The sequence below is a fragment of the Lipotes vexillifer genome, unplaced genomic scaffold (assembly GCF_000442215.2).
Source record: "Lipotes vexillifer unplaced genomic scaffold, Lipotes_vexillifer_v1.1 scaffold1129, whole genome shotgun sequence".
In the NCBI taxonomy this organism is placed as follows: Eukaryota; Metazoa; Chordata; class Mammalia; order Artiodactyla; family Lipotidae; genus Lipotes; species Lipotes vexillifer.
This window is the reverse complement of record NW_006789022.1, coordinates 4,386,787-4,403,456: the sequence shown is the minus strand read 5'-3', so window position 1 is coordinate 4,403,456 and position 16,670 is coordinate 4,386,787. Positions and strand designations below refer to the sequence as shown.

Here is a 16,670-nt window from a genome sequence, read left to right as displayed (position 1 = left end):
TCAAGACTGAAGCCACTGGTTAAGTAATAACCTTCTACTGAACGTAGCAGGTCTCCGTGGCTGCAGGTCAGACCACTGAAAAGCATCAGAATAATCATCCCACCACATTCTGTTTTTCTGGTGACCTTGGCACCTTATAGTCAATCCTCCCATCTAGGATTAAATTTTTTAAATAATCACAATCTGGAGACCGTTGCTTGCCTGCCTCATTAAAGCTGGTCTCTGGCATGGGGGCAGGCCTTTTCAATTCAAACCATGACTTGAAGAATTCAAATCACAGTGTTGAGTTTCAAGTTCAAACTGTGGTTTTTAAGAGATGATTATTTTTTCCCCTAAGACCCTTATCCTCCACCCTCAGAAACCCCAGGAGAGTAAGGGGAAAAGAACGGTTAAGAAACACAAGGAATGCTTCCAGGGAAGGAAACTTACTCCGGAAGGACCCCCAAAGCAGAGATGCTTCCTTGCTCTTTTCCTTTTAAGCTAGAATCTCTCAAAACCACAGTTTGAACTTGAAACCACAATTTTCCTGACACTGTATCAAAGGCTGGTCTTAAAGGAGCCAGCCAATATGCCTGGGATCAACCCTGCTCCACTGTTGGGACAGAGCAGCCTTTATTCCCACTGGATCACTGGTGGAAATATGGGCCCAGACACTCTGACCCACTGAGCTGAAAGAAGACAGGCTCTGTGTGCTGGATAGAAGGGTGAACCCCAAATGTGCCCTACTCCTGTATTTTCAAACCTAAGGCACCAAAGTTACTCAATTAAACCAGGAGAAATAAAATCAGAATCCAAAGCCCATGTGGCAACAGGAAGCTGGGCAGTGCATGAGGAGCAGTGCCTGGGGGGCTAGTTGGCTGGATGTTCCATATACAACTGGCTATAAAATGACATCAGGAAAGGCAGGCCAAGCAACCCCCAGGCCCCGCACATTACTAACACAGGCAACTGAGAATCAAATGATGACTACAGAGTCAAGGGCAACCAAAGACCACTGAATTTCAAAAACCTGACATCCATCATCCTTGGGATCCCACCAAGAGTAATCACCTGACAAAGGAGATGTACAGACAACATTTCGCTACTTGAAAGGAATGTTCCAGCAGCAAGGACAAGGGACTGCTGCAGTGGCTGTGAAGGAGGGAATGGAGCTTGCAGTGAACTGGGCACAGAGTGACTGGGATGCTGGAGAGCCGAGCAGGGGAAGAAAAGCAGAAACAAATGGATCCTTCTTCTTAGACTCTACTTTATTAGGTAAAACTCAGAAACTAACCACCAATTCACGTCCCCCCACCTCCTTCCCTCTGAAGAAGTCAGTTCCCCAGAGACAAAAAGGCTGTGGCTTGGAGATCATCCACCATCTGCAGGTTTTCTACTCAAGCAGCCCACTGTCTGGTGGTCAGCCCTCAGACCAAAGCTCTCAGAGGCAACAGAAGACAGCAAAGGAAGCTCTCATTTCAAAGATGACGAACCCCTCCCGCCCCTCCTCCCTGCTACCCACAACCTCCCCACACCCCCAACCTAAATAAAAAGATAGTGAGGACAATGCATGAGTGTGGGAGACACACACACACACACACACACACACACACACACACACACACACAGCTTCCTTTCAGCCAAAGAGCTGCAAAATTACTCCCTGGAAGGAGGACAACTGGCTACACCAATCAAGGCTTGGTGGCCCAAGGTGATGGCTGGAATCATGTGAGACTGGTAAAAATCCAGGGAGAAAATATTTCACCTTCAGCCCTTTCCCAGGTCTCCAGCGAACTGCTTTTAGTTCTACAAAATCCCTGTTTCCACACAGGTAGGCCGTGGATTCTAGGGCAGCTGGCCTAGGGGGTTTCCCACAGCCAAGAGACAACGGCAGGGGAGGAGGAGAGCAGGAGGGCAAAGCCTTCAGAGGCGGCCCGGGAAGGGGCTCCCTGCCCTCGGCTAGTGGATCCGAGTTAACTCCTCCACAACCTTGATCAGGTCGTCCGCAGTGGCTTCTCGCTTCATTCCACTGCCATCGTCATACTGCAACGAGGAAGGGGCAGGAGGAGCGGCTGTGAGGGCTGGGAGGGTGCTCCCCCTCCCCTGGGGAAGGGGGTGCCCACCACAAGGGAGGCGCCCCATTCTACCACTGCCTTGGCAGGGAGGAAGGACTCACAGGCGGAAGCCCACACCTCTCCTTGGCGGGTCAGGTCAGCAAGGTCTGTTGACAGCAAAGCTGCCCGGAGCCTGCCACCCAGTATATACTTCCCCAGAGGCACCATGTCCAGTGAGCAATGCCCCAAACGCCAGCACCATGGAAACTTCTCTTCCCTACAGGATCCTGACCCTGCCCCCTTCCTACGGGTCTGCCAGAGATCCCAGACATGCCCAAATGTGCCCTCGTTGCTAAAGTTACAGTGTTTGGTGCCTGATGGGGGAACCCACGAGCCTCAGCTTTATCTCCTTGCCCTTGGACCCCACCTTCCCGCGTGGGTAGAAGAAAACTTGAAAAGGGCCGTTAGCACGTGGGGACCGAGGGAGGGGAGGCCCCGGAGTTCTGCCGGCCTCCTGGTATGCCCGACCCTGCAAGGGACTTGAGAAACTGGCCCAGGGCTAAACCCTGAGCAGCTCACCTGCAGGTTTGCCACAACCTCCTGCATCTTGGGCCGGCTGATGTCCAGGAAACTCTCAATCAAGTCCCCATCGATGAAGCCTGTGGCTGGTTCTGTCTTCCGTTCAGTATGAAAGGATCTCCAGGTGGACAGGTGAGTTAAGGAAAGTGCCAATTATCTGGAAATAAGTACCCTTACTATGAGTCACCCCCACCTCTGCATAAGACCACAATCTAAAACTATCACCAGGATAAAGAGGAAACAACATTTTCAACTAAAAATCACATGGCTTTTGGGCCAGTTTTAGAATTTCAAAGACCTATAAGCTATTACCTCATCCAATGGTTCTTAACTGGAGTAATCGTCAAAATAACATTAAAAAAATACAGGGAATTCCCTGGTGGTCCAGTGGTTAGGACTCTGCGCTTTCAATGCCAAGGGCGTGTGTTCGATCCCTGGTTGGGGAACTAAGATCCTGCAAGCCATGCAGCGAGGCCAAAACAAATTTAAAAATAAAAAAAATACAGATTAAAACAAAATACAGATACGAGTCTTACTTCAGAGCCTGGACGTGTACGGATGCTTTTTTTTTTACAAGTGCTCCATGTGAACTGGATGCTTGCCTGGAAGAACCACTCTTTAAGTCTAGCCTTGACCTTCACAGATTAATAAAATGAGGCTCGGGACTTTCCTGGTGGCGCAGTGGTTAAGAATCCTCCTGCCAATGCAGGGGACATGGGTTCAAGCCCTGGTCCGGGAAGATCCCACATGCCGCGGAGCAACTAAGCCCGTGCGCCACAACTACTGAGCCTGCGCTCTACAGCCCACGAGCCACAACTACTGAGCCCACGAGCCACAACTACTGAAGCCCGCGTGCCTAGAGCCCGTGCTCTGCAACGAGAAGCCACCGCAATGAGAAGCCCACGCACCACAACAAAGAGTAGCCCCCGCTCACCACAACTAGAGAAAGCTCGTGCACAGCAACGAAGACCCAATGCAGCCAAAAATAAACAAACAAACTGAGGCTCAGTAAGACAAGAGATGTGCCTAAAGTCCTGCGGGTTGTGGCAAAAAACAACCCATCAGCCTCCCTCCTCCCTCACGGACTCATAGCACGAGCCCCTCGCCCCTCCCGCCTCCCACCTCCCACCTCCCACCTCCCTCGGGCTCCTTGTCTCTTTCCCATAATAAACAAACTTCCAGCAGTACTTGGATCCTAAGTGTCCCACGGGGGCTGATCCTTGGGCTTCTGGAGTTTGCACATTCTTTGCTTTTCCCCTCTTCTTCCAATAGCCTCTCTAGTGAGGGTCCTCAGACACTACTGCCTCCAACAAGATCTCTGAAAGGACGTTCCGAAGTTGTGATCTAAACTTACGTTTGACAAGCAACACCAGAAAGGCCAGAGGCAGACACATTTCAGGAACAAAAAAGTACATTTTCAAGATGAACCAGTGAAGCTGGGTGATAAGTACACGGGGATTCACTACACTTTTCTCTCCACTATTGTGTGTTTGAAATTTTCCATAAGAAAAGGTTTTTTAAAAGCCTGTTCCCCACAGGAACCTAGTCAAGACATTTCCTAAACGGACAGCAGTTTCCAGAGGCTGCTTAGGGTAATGCAGCTCTCTGCCTGGGTCAGGACGTGCTTCCTAGCAAGGGAGCACCTCTGGGAAGGATATAAGGAGTGTTCAATCTTGCCCACACTTTTGATGACTTTATTGAGTCGATTCTGCATGTCCAACAAGAGGTTGTACCAGCTCTCTGACAGTGAGGTCACCAGGCCTGAGGAAGCAAAGGGAATAGGGAGCTGCAGAGCGGGCACTGCCCACCAAGGGCAGGCCAGGCAGCAGCACGAGGAAGGACGAGCTGGCCACAGCCTCCTCCGCGCAACCCTGCTCTCCCTCGTCCCCCAAAACAGGAACGCTGCTCTCAGGAAGGAGGCCTGCACGGGGTGCGCCCCACAGAGGTCACCCTTACCAATCATGCCGTTGACCGTGCCGAAGAGCACCGAGCCCTGGGTAGGGGTGGAGGTCTCGCCCAGATTCTGCATGACCAGAGAGCCGTGGCAAAAGACGTTGACAAACTCGCCTAAGTGGAAGAGCCCAACCTCCTGGAGGTGCTGCCGCTCCTCGTCAGTGGTGGCAGCGCTGCGAGGCAATGCGAGAAACTCACTACCCAGACTTCTGTCCCCCCGACGGGGCCCCGACAAGGACTGCGTGCAGCGGACAAGACTCCCCGGTAGGCCCACCCGCTCCACAGCAGAGGATCCAGCCTGAAGAGCTCATCTCTGTGGCCCGCCTGCCTCGTGGAAACCCTAACGCTCTGTGAAGAGGAGCACCGGAGCCTGAGAGAGGACCCAGCGTCCTCATTCCCCGCAGACCATACCCACAGCTGGTCACTCACCTATCCTTCTGACACACAAACAAGTTAAAGGCATTTTCAGCCCCCAGGAAATTGTCGTCATCCAAGATTTCCACAGCACTCATCCAGTTGGGGTTAAAGTCTCGAGCAATCTTAAAAAAGACAAGGTACAAAAGGAAACACAATCAGCAGTTTGCATGGAAGCCATTGCTGGGACTTGGCCAAGAGCCTGCCCTACCCCGTGTTTAACAACCACCCCTTCAGAGAGATTCTCCCCAGTCTGGCCAACTAAGCCCAGAAACGGAGCCTACTCAGAGCTCACGTTGGGGGTTTCTAAGAACACTTAATGGATGCAGAATCTAGGCTCCAGGGATGACATTTCTGCCCTCACTGGGCTTGATTATCCCTCACCACCAAGAAACACCTGCGGGGTCGCAGCTTAAGGGAGCAGTCTGCCCCCGCCCCACTACCTCTTCGAAGTTGCCCTCCATGGGCTTGTAGGCCAGCAGCAGCACCGAGCGCATCAGGTCGCCCACCAGGATGAAGTCGCCCTTGGTCTTCAGGTACAGGGCCATGATGTTGTTGTAGTGGTTGCACTCGGTGCGGAGCTCCTTCTCCGTCGTCCACTCATAAAGCCGCACCTGGCACGGGCATTGCAATTCTGTCAACTCGAGGGGCCCGCACCCTCCTTAAGCCTCCATCTGCAGCACCATTTACCCAAGTGCAATGTGGGGTATGATGTGGTTTGGTGTGGAACTTGCATGAATGTTTTTAATTTCAGTATTATGTATTTATGAAAAATGAAAATAGAACGAGCCCATGAAACTAATAATACAAAGTTTTCCTTTATGTAAGAAAATGAGTCAGGGTAAAGAAAAATATTAAGTAAACAATAAAGCAAGTAATACTATGCATGTGACAAGAGATGGTTTTGTGACTGAAGTTTGGTAACTGACCTACAGAAATCGCTCTGGAAAAAGAGGATCCATCTCCAATTTCCTGATCAGAAAGGAACAAGATCACCTGCCAACAAACTGCCTCTTCTAACCCCTTCTCAAAACTCATACATTCCTTGCACCTTTTGATGTGAACCCAATGAGCAAAGAAAATAGCATGAGAAAGTCCAACAGAAGCTAAAGGACTCTAAAGCACTAGAGTCTGTGGCCACCCCTCCACCCAAAGGGAAAAAAATACCCCCTTTTTCTTCTCCACTGCAGTGTTTCTTCAGTTATAACTACAGCTCCAAAAGAATGTAGATGCTTTAGAATCAGCAGATAGATGAACAGATACTCGGCACAGCCCAGCCCTGGCAGACCCTTCAGGGTCCAGGCAGCCCCACCCATGGCCTCTGCACATGCAGACACTCTGGACAGAATATATTAAGCCACGATTTCTCAAGATGTGTCCAAAGGACCCTAGCTCCACAGGTATGCACTCCAAGAGTCATTCATAATAATTACAAGGGCTACCACACCTCCATCGGCAGGGTCAAGGGAGCCCAGAACACCCCAGACTGGGGTAAGCCCAGCCTGGCTGGGCCTCCAGTCCTCCAAGAGTGGAGTAAAGTAGAGGCCAAGAGCTCTACACGCTCCTGGGAACACACCCCACACGCCCCTCTTCATACTCCCAGCCTCCCTTTCTGCCGTGGAGATAGTCAGGACCAAGGTCAGACACCACCAAAATCCAAGACTCCCACTCTCAACCCAACAGGTCCTAGATCCCCACTGTCCAATACGGTAGCCACTAGCCACATGGCTACAAATACCTGAAATGTGGCAAGCCCAAACTGAGATGTGCTTTAAGTGTAAACCACACACAAGATGTGGAAGTCTTGATATGAAAAAAATGTAAAATTATCTCACTAATAATTTTTTATATTGATTACATGTTGAAATAATACTTTAGATGTACTGGGTTAAATAAAATACATTACTAAAATTAATTTCACCTACTTTGAACTTTTATTCACATGGCTACTAGACAGTTTAAAATTACACATGAGGCTCCTGTATTTCTATTACACAGCAACGGACGTCTTATAATCTGACCCCTCCCAATTCCTGCATCTGTTCACTGTACCCTCTGGAATACATGGTCACTAGTCACAGGCAGCCTGCTCTCTAGCTGATCCCTTGTCAGTCTAACTGAAATGTGGATCTTTCAAAAGGGCTCTGTGGCCCTCTCAACTTGGCTGTTCTCTCTCCCATTGTCCCTCATACCACTGGGACTACAGGGAGGACAGCCTTCCATGCATCCTGCCTGCCTCCTAAACATGCCAGTTCTCAAGTTCACACCACCAGACAACTACCCCACTGTCACATCTCTACCCCCACGCCATCACTCTCTCATAACATAACACCCCAGTAATTCTTGGTGACTTTAATATTCACAGAGAAGATCTTTCCAATACCCTGATCTCTGTCCTTTTCTGACCCCCCTCTTCCCCACTTATCTTGTCCATTCCTGTGGTCACCCCTTAAGAACCTGTCATTAAAAGTAACTCCAGAATCTTTTGTCCCCAGTTTCACTGCTTCTCAGATGCCCAGAGTCCATCACCACAATCCTTGTCTTACGGATTCTCCACTCCCTTGCCCCCCTCTCCCTTGATCACGCTCACCGAACAAAAACAGACTTTGGTAAAATTAATTTTCAACTATAAGCTGAGGAAAAACCACCAACCAACATGACTGGTCTCTTTTTTTTTTTTTTATATATATATATATTTTTTTTTGTGGTACGCGGGCCTCTCACTGTTGTAGCCCCTCCCGTTGCGGAGCACAGGCTCCGACGCGCAGGCTCAGCGGCCATGGCTCACGGGCCCAGCCGCTCCACGGCATGTGGGATCTTCCCGGACCGGGGCACGAACCCGTGTCCCCTGCATCGGCAGGCGGACTCGCAACCACTGCAACCACCAGGGAAGCCCGACTGGTCTCGTTTTAAATTCATACCTCCTCCACTCTCCTCAAAACTCTAATACCATGGGCTTCCCTGGTGGTGCAGTGGTTAAGAATCCACCTGCGATTGCAGGGGACACAAGTTCAAGCCCTGGTCCGGGAAGATCCCACATGCCGTGGAGCAACTAAGCCCGTGCGCCACAACTGCTGAGCCTGAGCTCTAGAGCCCACGAGGCACAACTACTGAAGCCCGGGCACCTAGAGCCCATGTTCCGCAACAAGAGAAGCCACCGCAATGAGAAGCCCGCGCGCCGCAACGAAGAGTAACCCTCACTCGCCGCAACTAGAGAAAGCCCACGCGTAGCAACGAAGACCCAACACAGCCAAAAATAAATAAATAAATAAATAAAAACTCTAATGTCGCCTCTTCCAGCCTTCCTCTCAGCTACTTAACAGAAGGTGGACACAACCAAAGGGGGCTTTCCACCTGCTTCCACCACCTGAAGCCAGCGCTGTGCATTAAAGCCCCCTTAGCTACTCAACACATGGCTCCAGCAACTCGCCTTTAATGGACCATTGCCATCAGCTAGAAATGTGCAGCACTATCTCCTAACTTAAAAAATTAAAAACCCTCCTGTGCTGACATTCCCCTGTAGCTACCCCATTACTCTCTTCTTTACTGCAAAATCCTAGCTGTCCTCGCCTCCACGCCCTGGCTGAATCCTCTCCAGTCAGGTTCCATCCCCACCACTCAACCAAAAGAGCTAAACGAATGGTCATTTCTCGATGCTTATGTCCTCTGACCCACCGGCAGCACTTGCAGTTGATCACTTCCCTCCCGCTTCCAATAGTTTCTTTCCATGGCTTCCAGAACACTCTCCTTGGTTCCTCTCCTACTTCACTAGGCACCTCCTCTCTGTTTGGCTGGATCTTCCTTCTCGCCCCAACTTTGAAAGGCTGGAGGGCCCCAGGGCTCAGTCTTCAGATCTCTCCTCTACCCACTCTCAGCAGGTAGGTGATCTCAGGTGATCCCCGTCACTCTCAGCTTTACATGCCACCTAATAACTGCCACACTGCTATCTTCAGTCTGCTTCTTGCTAGAACCCATACCTCTCTCATCCACCTACGTACCTGACATCTCCACTGAGATGACTACTGAAACTTAGCATTTTCAAAACCAAACCTCTGGTTTCCCCACTGCAACATAAGAAGAAATATACATTTGGTCTCTGCCCCCTGTTCCTGACATAAAGCTCCTAAAACCTTTGTAATTTCCTAATAGGAATGTTTTACACAGAGCTCCTAAATCCCTTGGAATTTCCTAGGTGATAGAAGTCTTTCGTTTTAATGATGCAATTCTTGGTGGTTCCTGGATAGCTGGTCACCAGAAAGACCAAGCCATGAACAGAAGCTTGGAACTTTCAGCCCCACCCCCATTCTCCAGGGAAGAAAGAGGGGCTGGAGTCTGAATTAATGATGGATCATGCCTATATACAGAAGCCTCTATAAAAATCTCTAAACTATGGGGTTCAGAGAGTTCTTGGGTTGGTGAATACAGCCACATACTGGGAGGGTAGTGCATTCCAACTCCATGAAGACAGAAGTTCCCGCCCACAGGACCCTTTTGGACCTTGCCCTACGTACCTCTCCATCTGGCTATTAATTTGTATCCTTTATAAAATCCTTTGTAATATGCCACCAAATATAAGTAAACATTTCAAATTTTGTGAGCCCTTCCAACAAATTATCAAACCTAAGGGGGTTGGGGAATTTGGGGAACCCCTGACTTTGTACCAAGTCAGACAGAAGTTCGGGGACCACTACTTGGGACTGGGGTTTGAAGTAAGGACAGTCTTGTGGGACTGAGCCCTTAAACCTGTGAGGTCTGACACTAACTCTGGGTGGCTAATGTCAGAATTCAATTAAATTATAGGACGCCTGGTTGGAAAACTGGTTGGTATAGGGATTAAAAACCCCATACATATGGTGTCAGAAGTGTTGTGAGTAAAGAACAGTTTTCCTCTCCCCTCCAAACCTGCTCCACTCACAATCTCCCCCCATCAGTACAGAGCAACACCATCCTTGTTACTCAGGCCAAAACTCTTGGCCCTTTATTCCCTTCTCACACCTCATCTTCAATCCATCACCAGAGCCCCTCAATACTAACATCTGCAGAAACTGACTACCCTTCACCTCCTCTATCAGCACCCTGCTCCCAGCAACCATCAACTGCTATCTGGATCATCACCAGAGCCTCCTAACTGATCTCACTGCCTCTACTCTTGGTCCCCTATGACCTTTTCCAGGATGCGCAATGAACTTTTCGAAATATAACTACAGTCATGTCACTCATTTGCTCGAACCCTCTAGAGGTCTCCATCACCCTCAGAGTAAAACCCAAAGTCCTTACACACTCGGCCTATCAGGTTCCGCAAGTGCTGGCCCTCCGCTGCCTCTCGGACTCATCTCCCGGCACCCAGCAGCGCCCACCCATGCAGAGCGCAGGCAGGCTGGCCCCAGACTCCTGGCACTTGTCTTCTCCCAGACCGAGGCATGGCTTGCTCCCTCCCTTCCTTCAGGAACCTGCCCGAATGCCACTGTATAAACAAGACCCTCCTGACCACATGATAAACAGCGCCACCTCCCATGCTTGCTCTGGTACTCCTTCAGCTTTTTGTCCCGTTTTTCTTTCTCACCATGTATTTCTCATCGTCCTGGGTACACATATGTATTCTATTTGCTCACTGGCCCCAGAAGGCTAGCTCTTTGTCCATTTCGTCTACTGCTACATCCCAACTACCAAAACAGTGCCTGGTATACTGCAAGTGTTCAGTTAGTATTTCTTGAATGAATGCCGATTTAAAGTATTTAAATAATGTCTCTCTACTCTTGATCTTCTCAGAACCTTTAATATGATAGGATGCACCGTGAAGCTTCTAAGAAGAGGATACAGGATACAGCAGTTCCCAAATGTATTTGACCATGAAACTCTTTTTTTTGCAAGGGACGATGTGGGGTCATGCCAGAAGCAAAGTGGCATATTTCACAGGCCTAGTATTTCAGGGACGTACTCAGTATAATGCGGTTTGGCTCCTTTTGTTCCACACAGATGAAATATTCTCACGTCACGACACATTCTAAGCGCAGGGACCATAGCTCTTACCCCTTTCTCAATTCCCGCAGCGCTTAGGATGATGTGATTGGGCTTCACATAACCAAATCTGCTGTCCGGTCCAACCCCAGCTCCCCATATTCCCAACCCCATCCTCCATACTCACTACTTTGTTACCCTTAGAATCGTGATACACGTGCAGCTTCAGGAAATACAAGGGAAACATGTTCTGTGGACAATGGTGTGAGGCCTAAGGCATGACACCAGTGGGAGGGGCCTCACCGTGCTGTTGATGCTGGCTAACAACTTCCCGTTAAATTCCACCATAGAGTACACAGCCCCTTTCACCTCCTTTTCAGCCACAGTCTGTAGTTTTCCTAGAGGAAAAAAGATACTCTTAAGTCTCCTTTATGAGCCCATACTTTAACTAATCAAAAGAATCCCATGCTTCCCCTTTGGCTCTTATTCCTGCCCCCAAAACCACTCATCTGAAAGCAGGAAATACAGAGTCAGTACACGCTGGGGTTAACCACCACTGGAAGTGTGAAGCCCAAATGTGCAGTGAGTTTACACAGCACTCAGGATGTGTCTCCCACCCTGAGACTCCAGATCTCTCTCTTAAGATGGAGACCAAATTCCATCTCAGCCATCTATTCTGAGATTTCGGGGCTGACAGCTAGTCTTTAGAACCACCTTGAGTAGGGGACATGGGAAAAGATGTAGAAACGAACTCAAAGTGCTGACACTGGGAAGAGGACCTTAAAGGCTGAGCAGCCAAGTGGGAAACACACCTAGGATTCCCACTAGGATCCCTAACTCTCGTTCTGGTCGGCAGGTTCTCTTATTGATAGTTCACCTCTCCCCGTTTTTCCTTCCTTTCAAAGAGTAAAAGAGGAAGAAACACGTGCTAGATTTTATTTGTGCCTCTGCTCACATACTCCAAAACTCATTCAGATCATCAAGAGCTTAAGAGAAACATCATGAGTCTCACGTCACAGCAATTAACCCAAGTTCTTCTGCGTAACTGAGACTGAAATCTTGAAGAGTCTGCTTACTTTCCCAGTTCCAAATCTCTCAAAAGCCGGAGACTGTGTCGGCTTACCATCTGAATACTGAAAGACCACAATACGACCCTGCTTGGGCTCCGCCTCCTCAGGGTACACCATGGCCGTGCCCACGATGAAGTACGTGCTGGGGTCTTTGCCCAGCCTGCAGGAGACCAGGCTGAGGGCATACTCGTTCTGCAGGAACTGGTGGGCGTGGAGCACTAGAAGGGAGAAGAGACGCGACTGGCTGACACCCCCACGCGAGCACGCTTCTGTACTTCTGTGAGGCCCACAGCTCAGCTCGAAGTAGATCTGCCTCCTGCTATTCCTGTCTCCTCACCAACCTATTCTGACCTGAGGAGGCCCAGCACTCTGGAATCATGGCCAACTCAGAGGCCCCACCCCTTTCTGCTCCTCCTAGGATGGTCTGCCAGTGTCCATCAAATTCTGGAATACAGCAGAGCCCAGAAGAGCCTAGCTTAGGGAGGACGTAGGTACAAAATGACAGAAAGAGCTCATCTGCACCTTCAAAGGTGTGCTGGTCAATGATAAGGAGGTTATGCACCTCCACCTCTTCTCCAAAGGAGGTCTCGTGAGGGGCTGTGCTGCTGGAGAACAGCTTGCTGGAGCTGACGCTGCTGGACAGGGCCTGGGAACAGAGAGAACACACATCACCCCTCTCAAAAGCAGAACGGGTGCTGGGAACAACAGTGTGAGCATCAGGCAGGATCAGGGAACAGTGGCTGAGTCTGAACGAGGAAACCTTAAGGCTGGCTGCTTGCATGGAGCCTAAAGAACAGAGGGCTTAGAATCATGTACCAAAATGTTCATTGCAGCTCTATTTACAATAGCCCGGAGATGGAAACAACCTAAGTGTCCATCATTGGATGAATGGATAAAGAAGATGTGGCACATATATACAATGGAATATTACTCAGCCATAAAAAGAAACGAAATTGAGCTATTTATAATGAGGTGGATAGACCTAGAGTCTGTCATACAGAGTGAAGTCAGAAAGAGAGAGACAAATACCGTATGCTAACACATATATATGGAATTTAAGAAAAAAAATGTCATGAAGGACCTAGGGGGAAACAGGAATAAAGACACAGACTTACTAGAGAATGGACTTGAGGATATGGGGAGGGGGAAGGGTAAACTGTGACAAAGCGAGAGAGAGGCATGGACATATATACACTACCAAACGTAAGGTAGATAGCTAGTGGGAAGCAGCCACATAGCACAGGGAGATCAGCTCGGTGCTTTGTGACCGCCTGGAGGGGTGGGATAGGGAGGGGGGGAGGGAGGGAGACGCAAGCGGGAAGAGATATGGGAACATATGTATATATATAACTGATTCATTTCGTTGTGAAGCTGAAACTAACATACCACTGTAAAGCAATTATACTCCAATAAAGATGTTAAAAAAAAAAAAAAAAGAACAGAGGGCTTCAAAGAGGACTCAGGGACCAAGGCTAAGGATCCAAATCCCATATGGTATTGACACAGCAATCCAAAACACCACCAGAATCTAAGGGCATTAAAGAGCACTAAAACAGTGATGCTACGACAATCAAGAAAGCTAACGAGAAACTCAGGAGACCTAGTAAAGTGACAGGCTTCCACCTCTCTCAATGGGAGGAGCAGGAGAGCACTGCAAATAAAAAGAAAAATGTAAAGACCTTCTACTCTGGATTAAGGGAAGAAGCCATACCACAGATGTCTGTGAGCAAGGAAGGCACAGAATACGTGGAATAAAATTTATCAGCTAACATCTCCACTGGGTCTATGATGTGCGGCTCCATATTGTCCCACTATTATCATTTTGCAGATGAGAAAACTGAAGTTGCCCAAGGTCACGCAGCTAGCAATAAACTTTGGAGTCAGTTCTGTCAGACTCCAAATCCCATGCTCTTACCTATTATACTGCACTGTTACCCATACCCTACACAAAGCACCCAAACTGATGTTAAGAGAAAAGGAATTATTCATCAGGCAAGGCTACCAAGTAGCAAAATCACTGACAGCCACGCTTACTCAAAGTTCTTCTCAAGCCTCTGATGAGGGGGCCAAATCCAGCTCACTGCCTGCTTTTATAAAGTTTTATTGGGGACTTCCCTGGTGGCGCAGTGGTTAGGACTCCGTGCTCCCAATGCAGGGGGCCTGGGTTTGATCCCTCGTCAGGGAACTAGATCCTGCATGCATACCTCAACTAAGGAGCCCGCAAGCCGCAGCCAAAGGAGCCCTCAAACCGCAACTAAGGAGCCTGCCTGCCACAACTAACACCCAGGGCAACCAAATAAATAAATAATTTTTTTTTTTTTTAAATAAAGTTTTGGGACTTCCCTTGTGGGACAGTGGTTAAGAATCCGCCTGACAATGCAGGGGAAACGGGTTTGATCCCTGGTCCGGGAAGATCCCACATGCCACGGAACAACTAAGCCCGTGCGCCACAACTACTGAGCCTGCGCTCTAGAGCCTGTGCTCCGCAACAAGAGAAGCCACCGCAATGAGAAGCCCGTGCACCGCAACGAAGAGTAGCCCCCGCTCACCTCAGCTAAAGAAAGCCCACGCACAGCAGTGAAGACCCAATGCAGCCAAAAATAAATTAAAAATTTTTTTTCTTAAATAAATAAATAAATAAGTTTTATTGGAACCCAGCCATGCCCACCTGTTGTCTATGGCTGCCTTTGTAATGGCAGACAGAGTTGAGTAGTTGTGACTGAGATCATATGACCTGCAAAGCCAGAACTATTTACTAGCTGAGCCTTTACAGAACGGTTTGCCCTGCTCTCACACCACCTTTCTTTGTCCACTGCCCTCACCTGGGTGCTGGCGCTGGGCCTCAGAGCAGTTGTGCCCCCACTCGTGTCCTGGACTTCAATACGGCTGGAGAGGACCCCGAAGCACTGGGACACCTCCTGGTAGCAGATCTTCCTGTAGAGTAAGTACAGAGCGACAGGGCCCCTCAGGAGAAGTCTGAGGCGCTCCACACCAACCCCCCAGGGCACCCCTGCCCCCGCAGCTCCCCTACCCTGCCCTCACCTGGGAGATTCATAGAGGGGAACTGTACGAATGTGCAGCTTCTGTATCTCGTCAATGGTGCCAATGGTGAGGGTGCTGTTGTTGGCCAGTGCCAGGCTGGAAAGAAGGTTCTGGGTTTAGACTGAGTAGACCCAAGGAAGGAAAGGATTCTACGAGGCAACTCCATAAGGGGAAGGAAAACAAGGCAGAATTACACTAGCTTACCCCAGGGTAGTGGTTCTCAACTGACTCCATGCTAAAACACACCTGGGGAACGTGCCTGATCCTGTCCCTGAGATTTTCCTATTTAATTGGTCTGGTCGGGCCTAGGCTGAGAGTTTTAATAACTAACTATTTAATACTAAAGCATTCGAATATAGAACAGTGATGCTCAAACTATCTGGCATCAGAATCAGCTGGGAGGCTTGTTAAACTAGACTGCTGGGTCCAACCCTGGAGTTTCTGATTCAGTGGATCCGTGGGTGAGGCCTGAGAATTTACATTTACATTTCTAATGCGTTCCCAGGTAGTGCTGTGGCTACTATGAGGGGCCACACTTTTGAGAATCGCTGCTCCAGGGGAATACATAAAGATCTCTGCATCAGGGGTTCTGAAACTTGACTAATCATTTGAATCGCCTACGAGGTTTTCTAAAAATATAGATTCAGATCTAGGGCTCAACCCTAGATCCACTAAATCAAACTCTAAGAAGGATTCAAGAACAATTCTGTACATTTAAAAAGGCTTCCAAGGTGTTTCTACTGCATGGCCGAGATTTGCAAACCTCTGCTCTATACTCCCATCTCAGCTGGTCACGGACTTTGTCATTAGGAAAAGGCTGGAGGGGAGGGTCTGAGGAAAACAACATGATGTCCTCACTCCTGGCTCTTGCTGAGCAAAGAAAAAGAGGCTCACCTGTCAGGATAGCCATCTGAGTTGAGGGGACACATGTAGTTCACCTCCTTGAGGTTGACATTGGAGAAGACCAATTTGTGGTTGCTGCTGTAGATGACAGTGGGGCGGTCAGAGCAAGCAAAGACGTTGGTGGTAGAAAGAGAACGGAAAGTCCTCAATACAGTGGGCTGGGTGCCCAGAGTCACCTTCTTACGGTCGCTCAACAGGCCTACAGAAAGAACGGCATCCAGAGAAAAAAGGAAAGAAACGAAACAGGACACACAGCTGGATTGTGAAGCTTCAAAAGCAGCACCCCGAGGCTAAGAACTCTGCCAACTCCAATACTCCAGATTTTCCGAAGAGCCCCTCACTTGAGGTGCTAGTCTCACCTGTCTCAATGTTGAGCCCAAAGTAGAAAAGTGCCCCATCTCCCAAGGCACAAAGGAGGTAGTGGCTACTCTCAAAGGTGGTCATCAGGATAGAACGAGGAATGATCTCTGTGGGAAATAGGTACATTAAGTTCTTGTTCCAAATTCTGATTCTGATCCCAACCCAGGTCCTTAAAAGAAACACACCTCCACCCAGCATCTCTTTGTGCAGTAGCTCAAAAGAGGGCAGCTTCGCGATTCGGGCTGAGATGTCTGTCCAGAGACCAATAGCACAAAGAGGGGACATTCCACTGCTGTCCCCTAAAGGGGTGATGTCCAAGCAGGCCACTTCGTGTTCCATCTCTGTGTGGCTGAACAAG

General features: G+C 49.1%; 1 protein-coding gene across 1 annotated transcript in view; it reads right to left on the bottom strand.

Annotated features, from left to right (window-relative positions):
• Positions 1–1,229: 1,229 nt before the first annotated feature.
• DDB1 (damage specific DNA binding protein 1) overlaps positions 1,230–16,670 on the bottom strand; it is a 31,215-nt gene continuing 15,774 nt past the window's right edge. Inside the window, exons 14-27 of the mRNA XM_007462184.1 lie at positions 16,498–16,661; positions 16,312–16,419; positions 15,944–16,151; positions 15,050–15,145; positions 14,830–14,941; positions 12,530–12,653; positions 12,061–12,225; positions 11,241–11,335; positions 5,423–5,593; positions 4,995–5,104; positions 4,569–4,738; positions 4,271–4,373; positions 2,613–2,736; positions 1,230–2,022 (exon numbers count right to left, since the gene is read on the bottom strand). Coding sequence (XP_007462246.1) covers positions 1,939–2,022; positions 2,613–2,736; positions 4,271–4,373; positions 4,569–4,738; positions 4,995–5,104; positions 5,423–5,593; positions 11,241–11,335; positions 12,061–12,225; positions 12,530–12,653; positions 14,830–14,941; positions 15,050–15,145; positions 15,944–16,151; positions 16,312–16,419; positions 16,498–16,661 — 1,834 coding nt within the window. The 3' untranslated portion in view covers positions 1,230–1,938. The remainder of the gene's footprint in view (positions 2,023–2,612; positions 2,737–4,270; positions 4,374–4,568; positions 4,739–4,994; positions 5,105–5,422; positions 5,594–11,240; positions 11,336–12,060; positions 12,226–12,529; positions 12,654–14,829; positions 14,942–15,049; positions 15,146–15,943; positions 16,152–16,311; positions 16,420–16,497; positions 16,662–16,670) is intronic.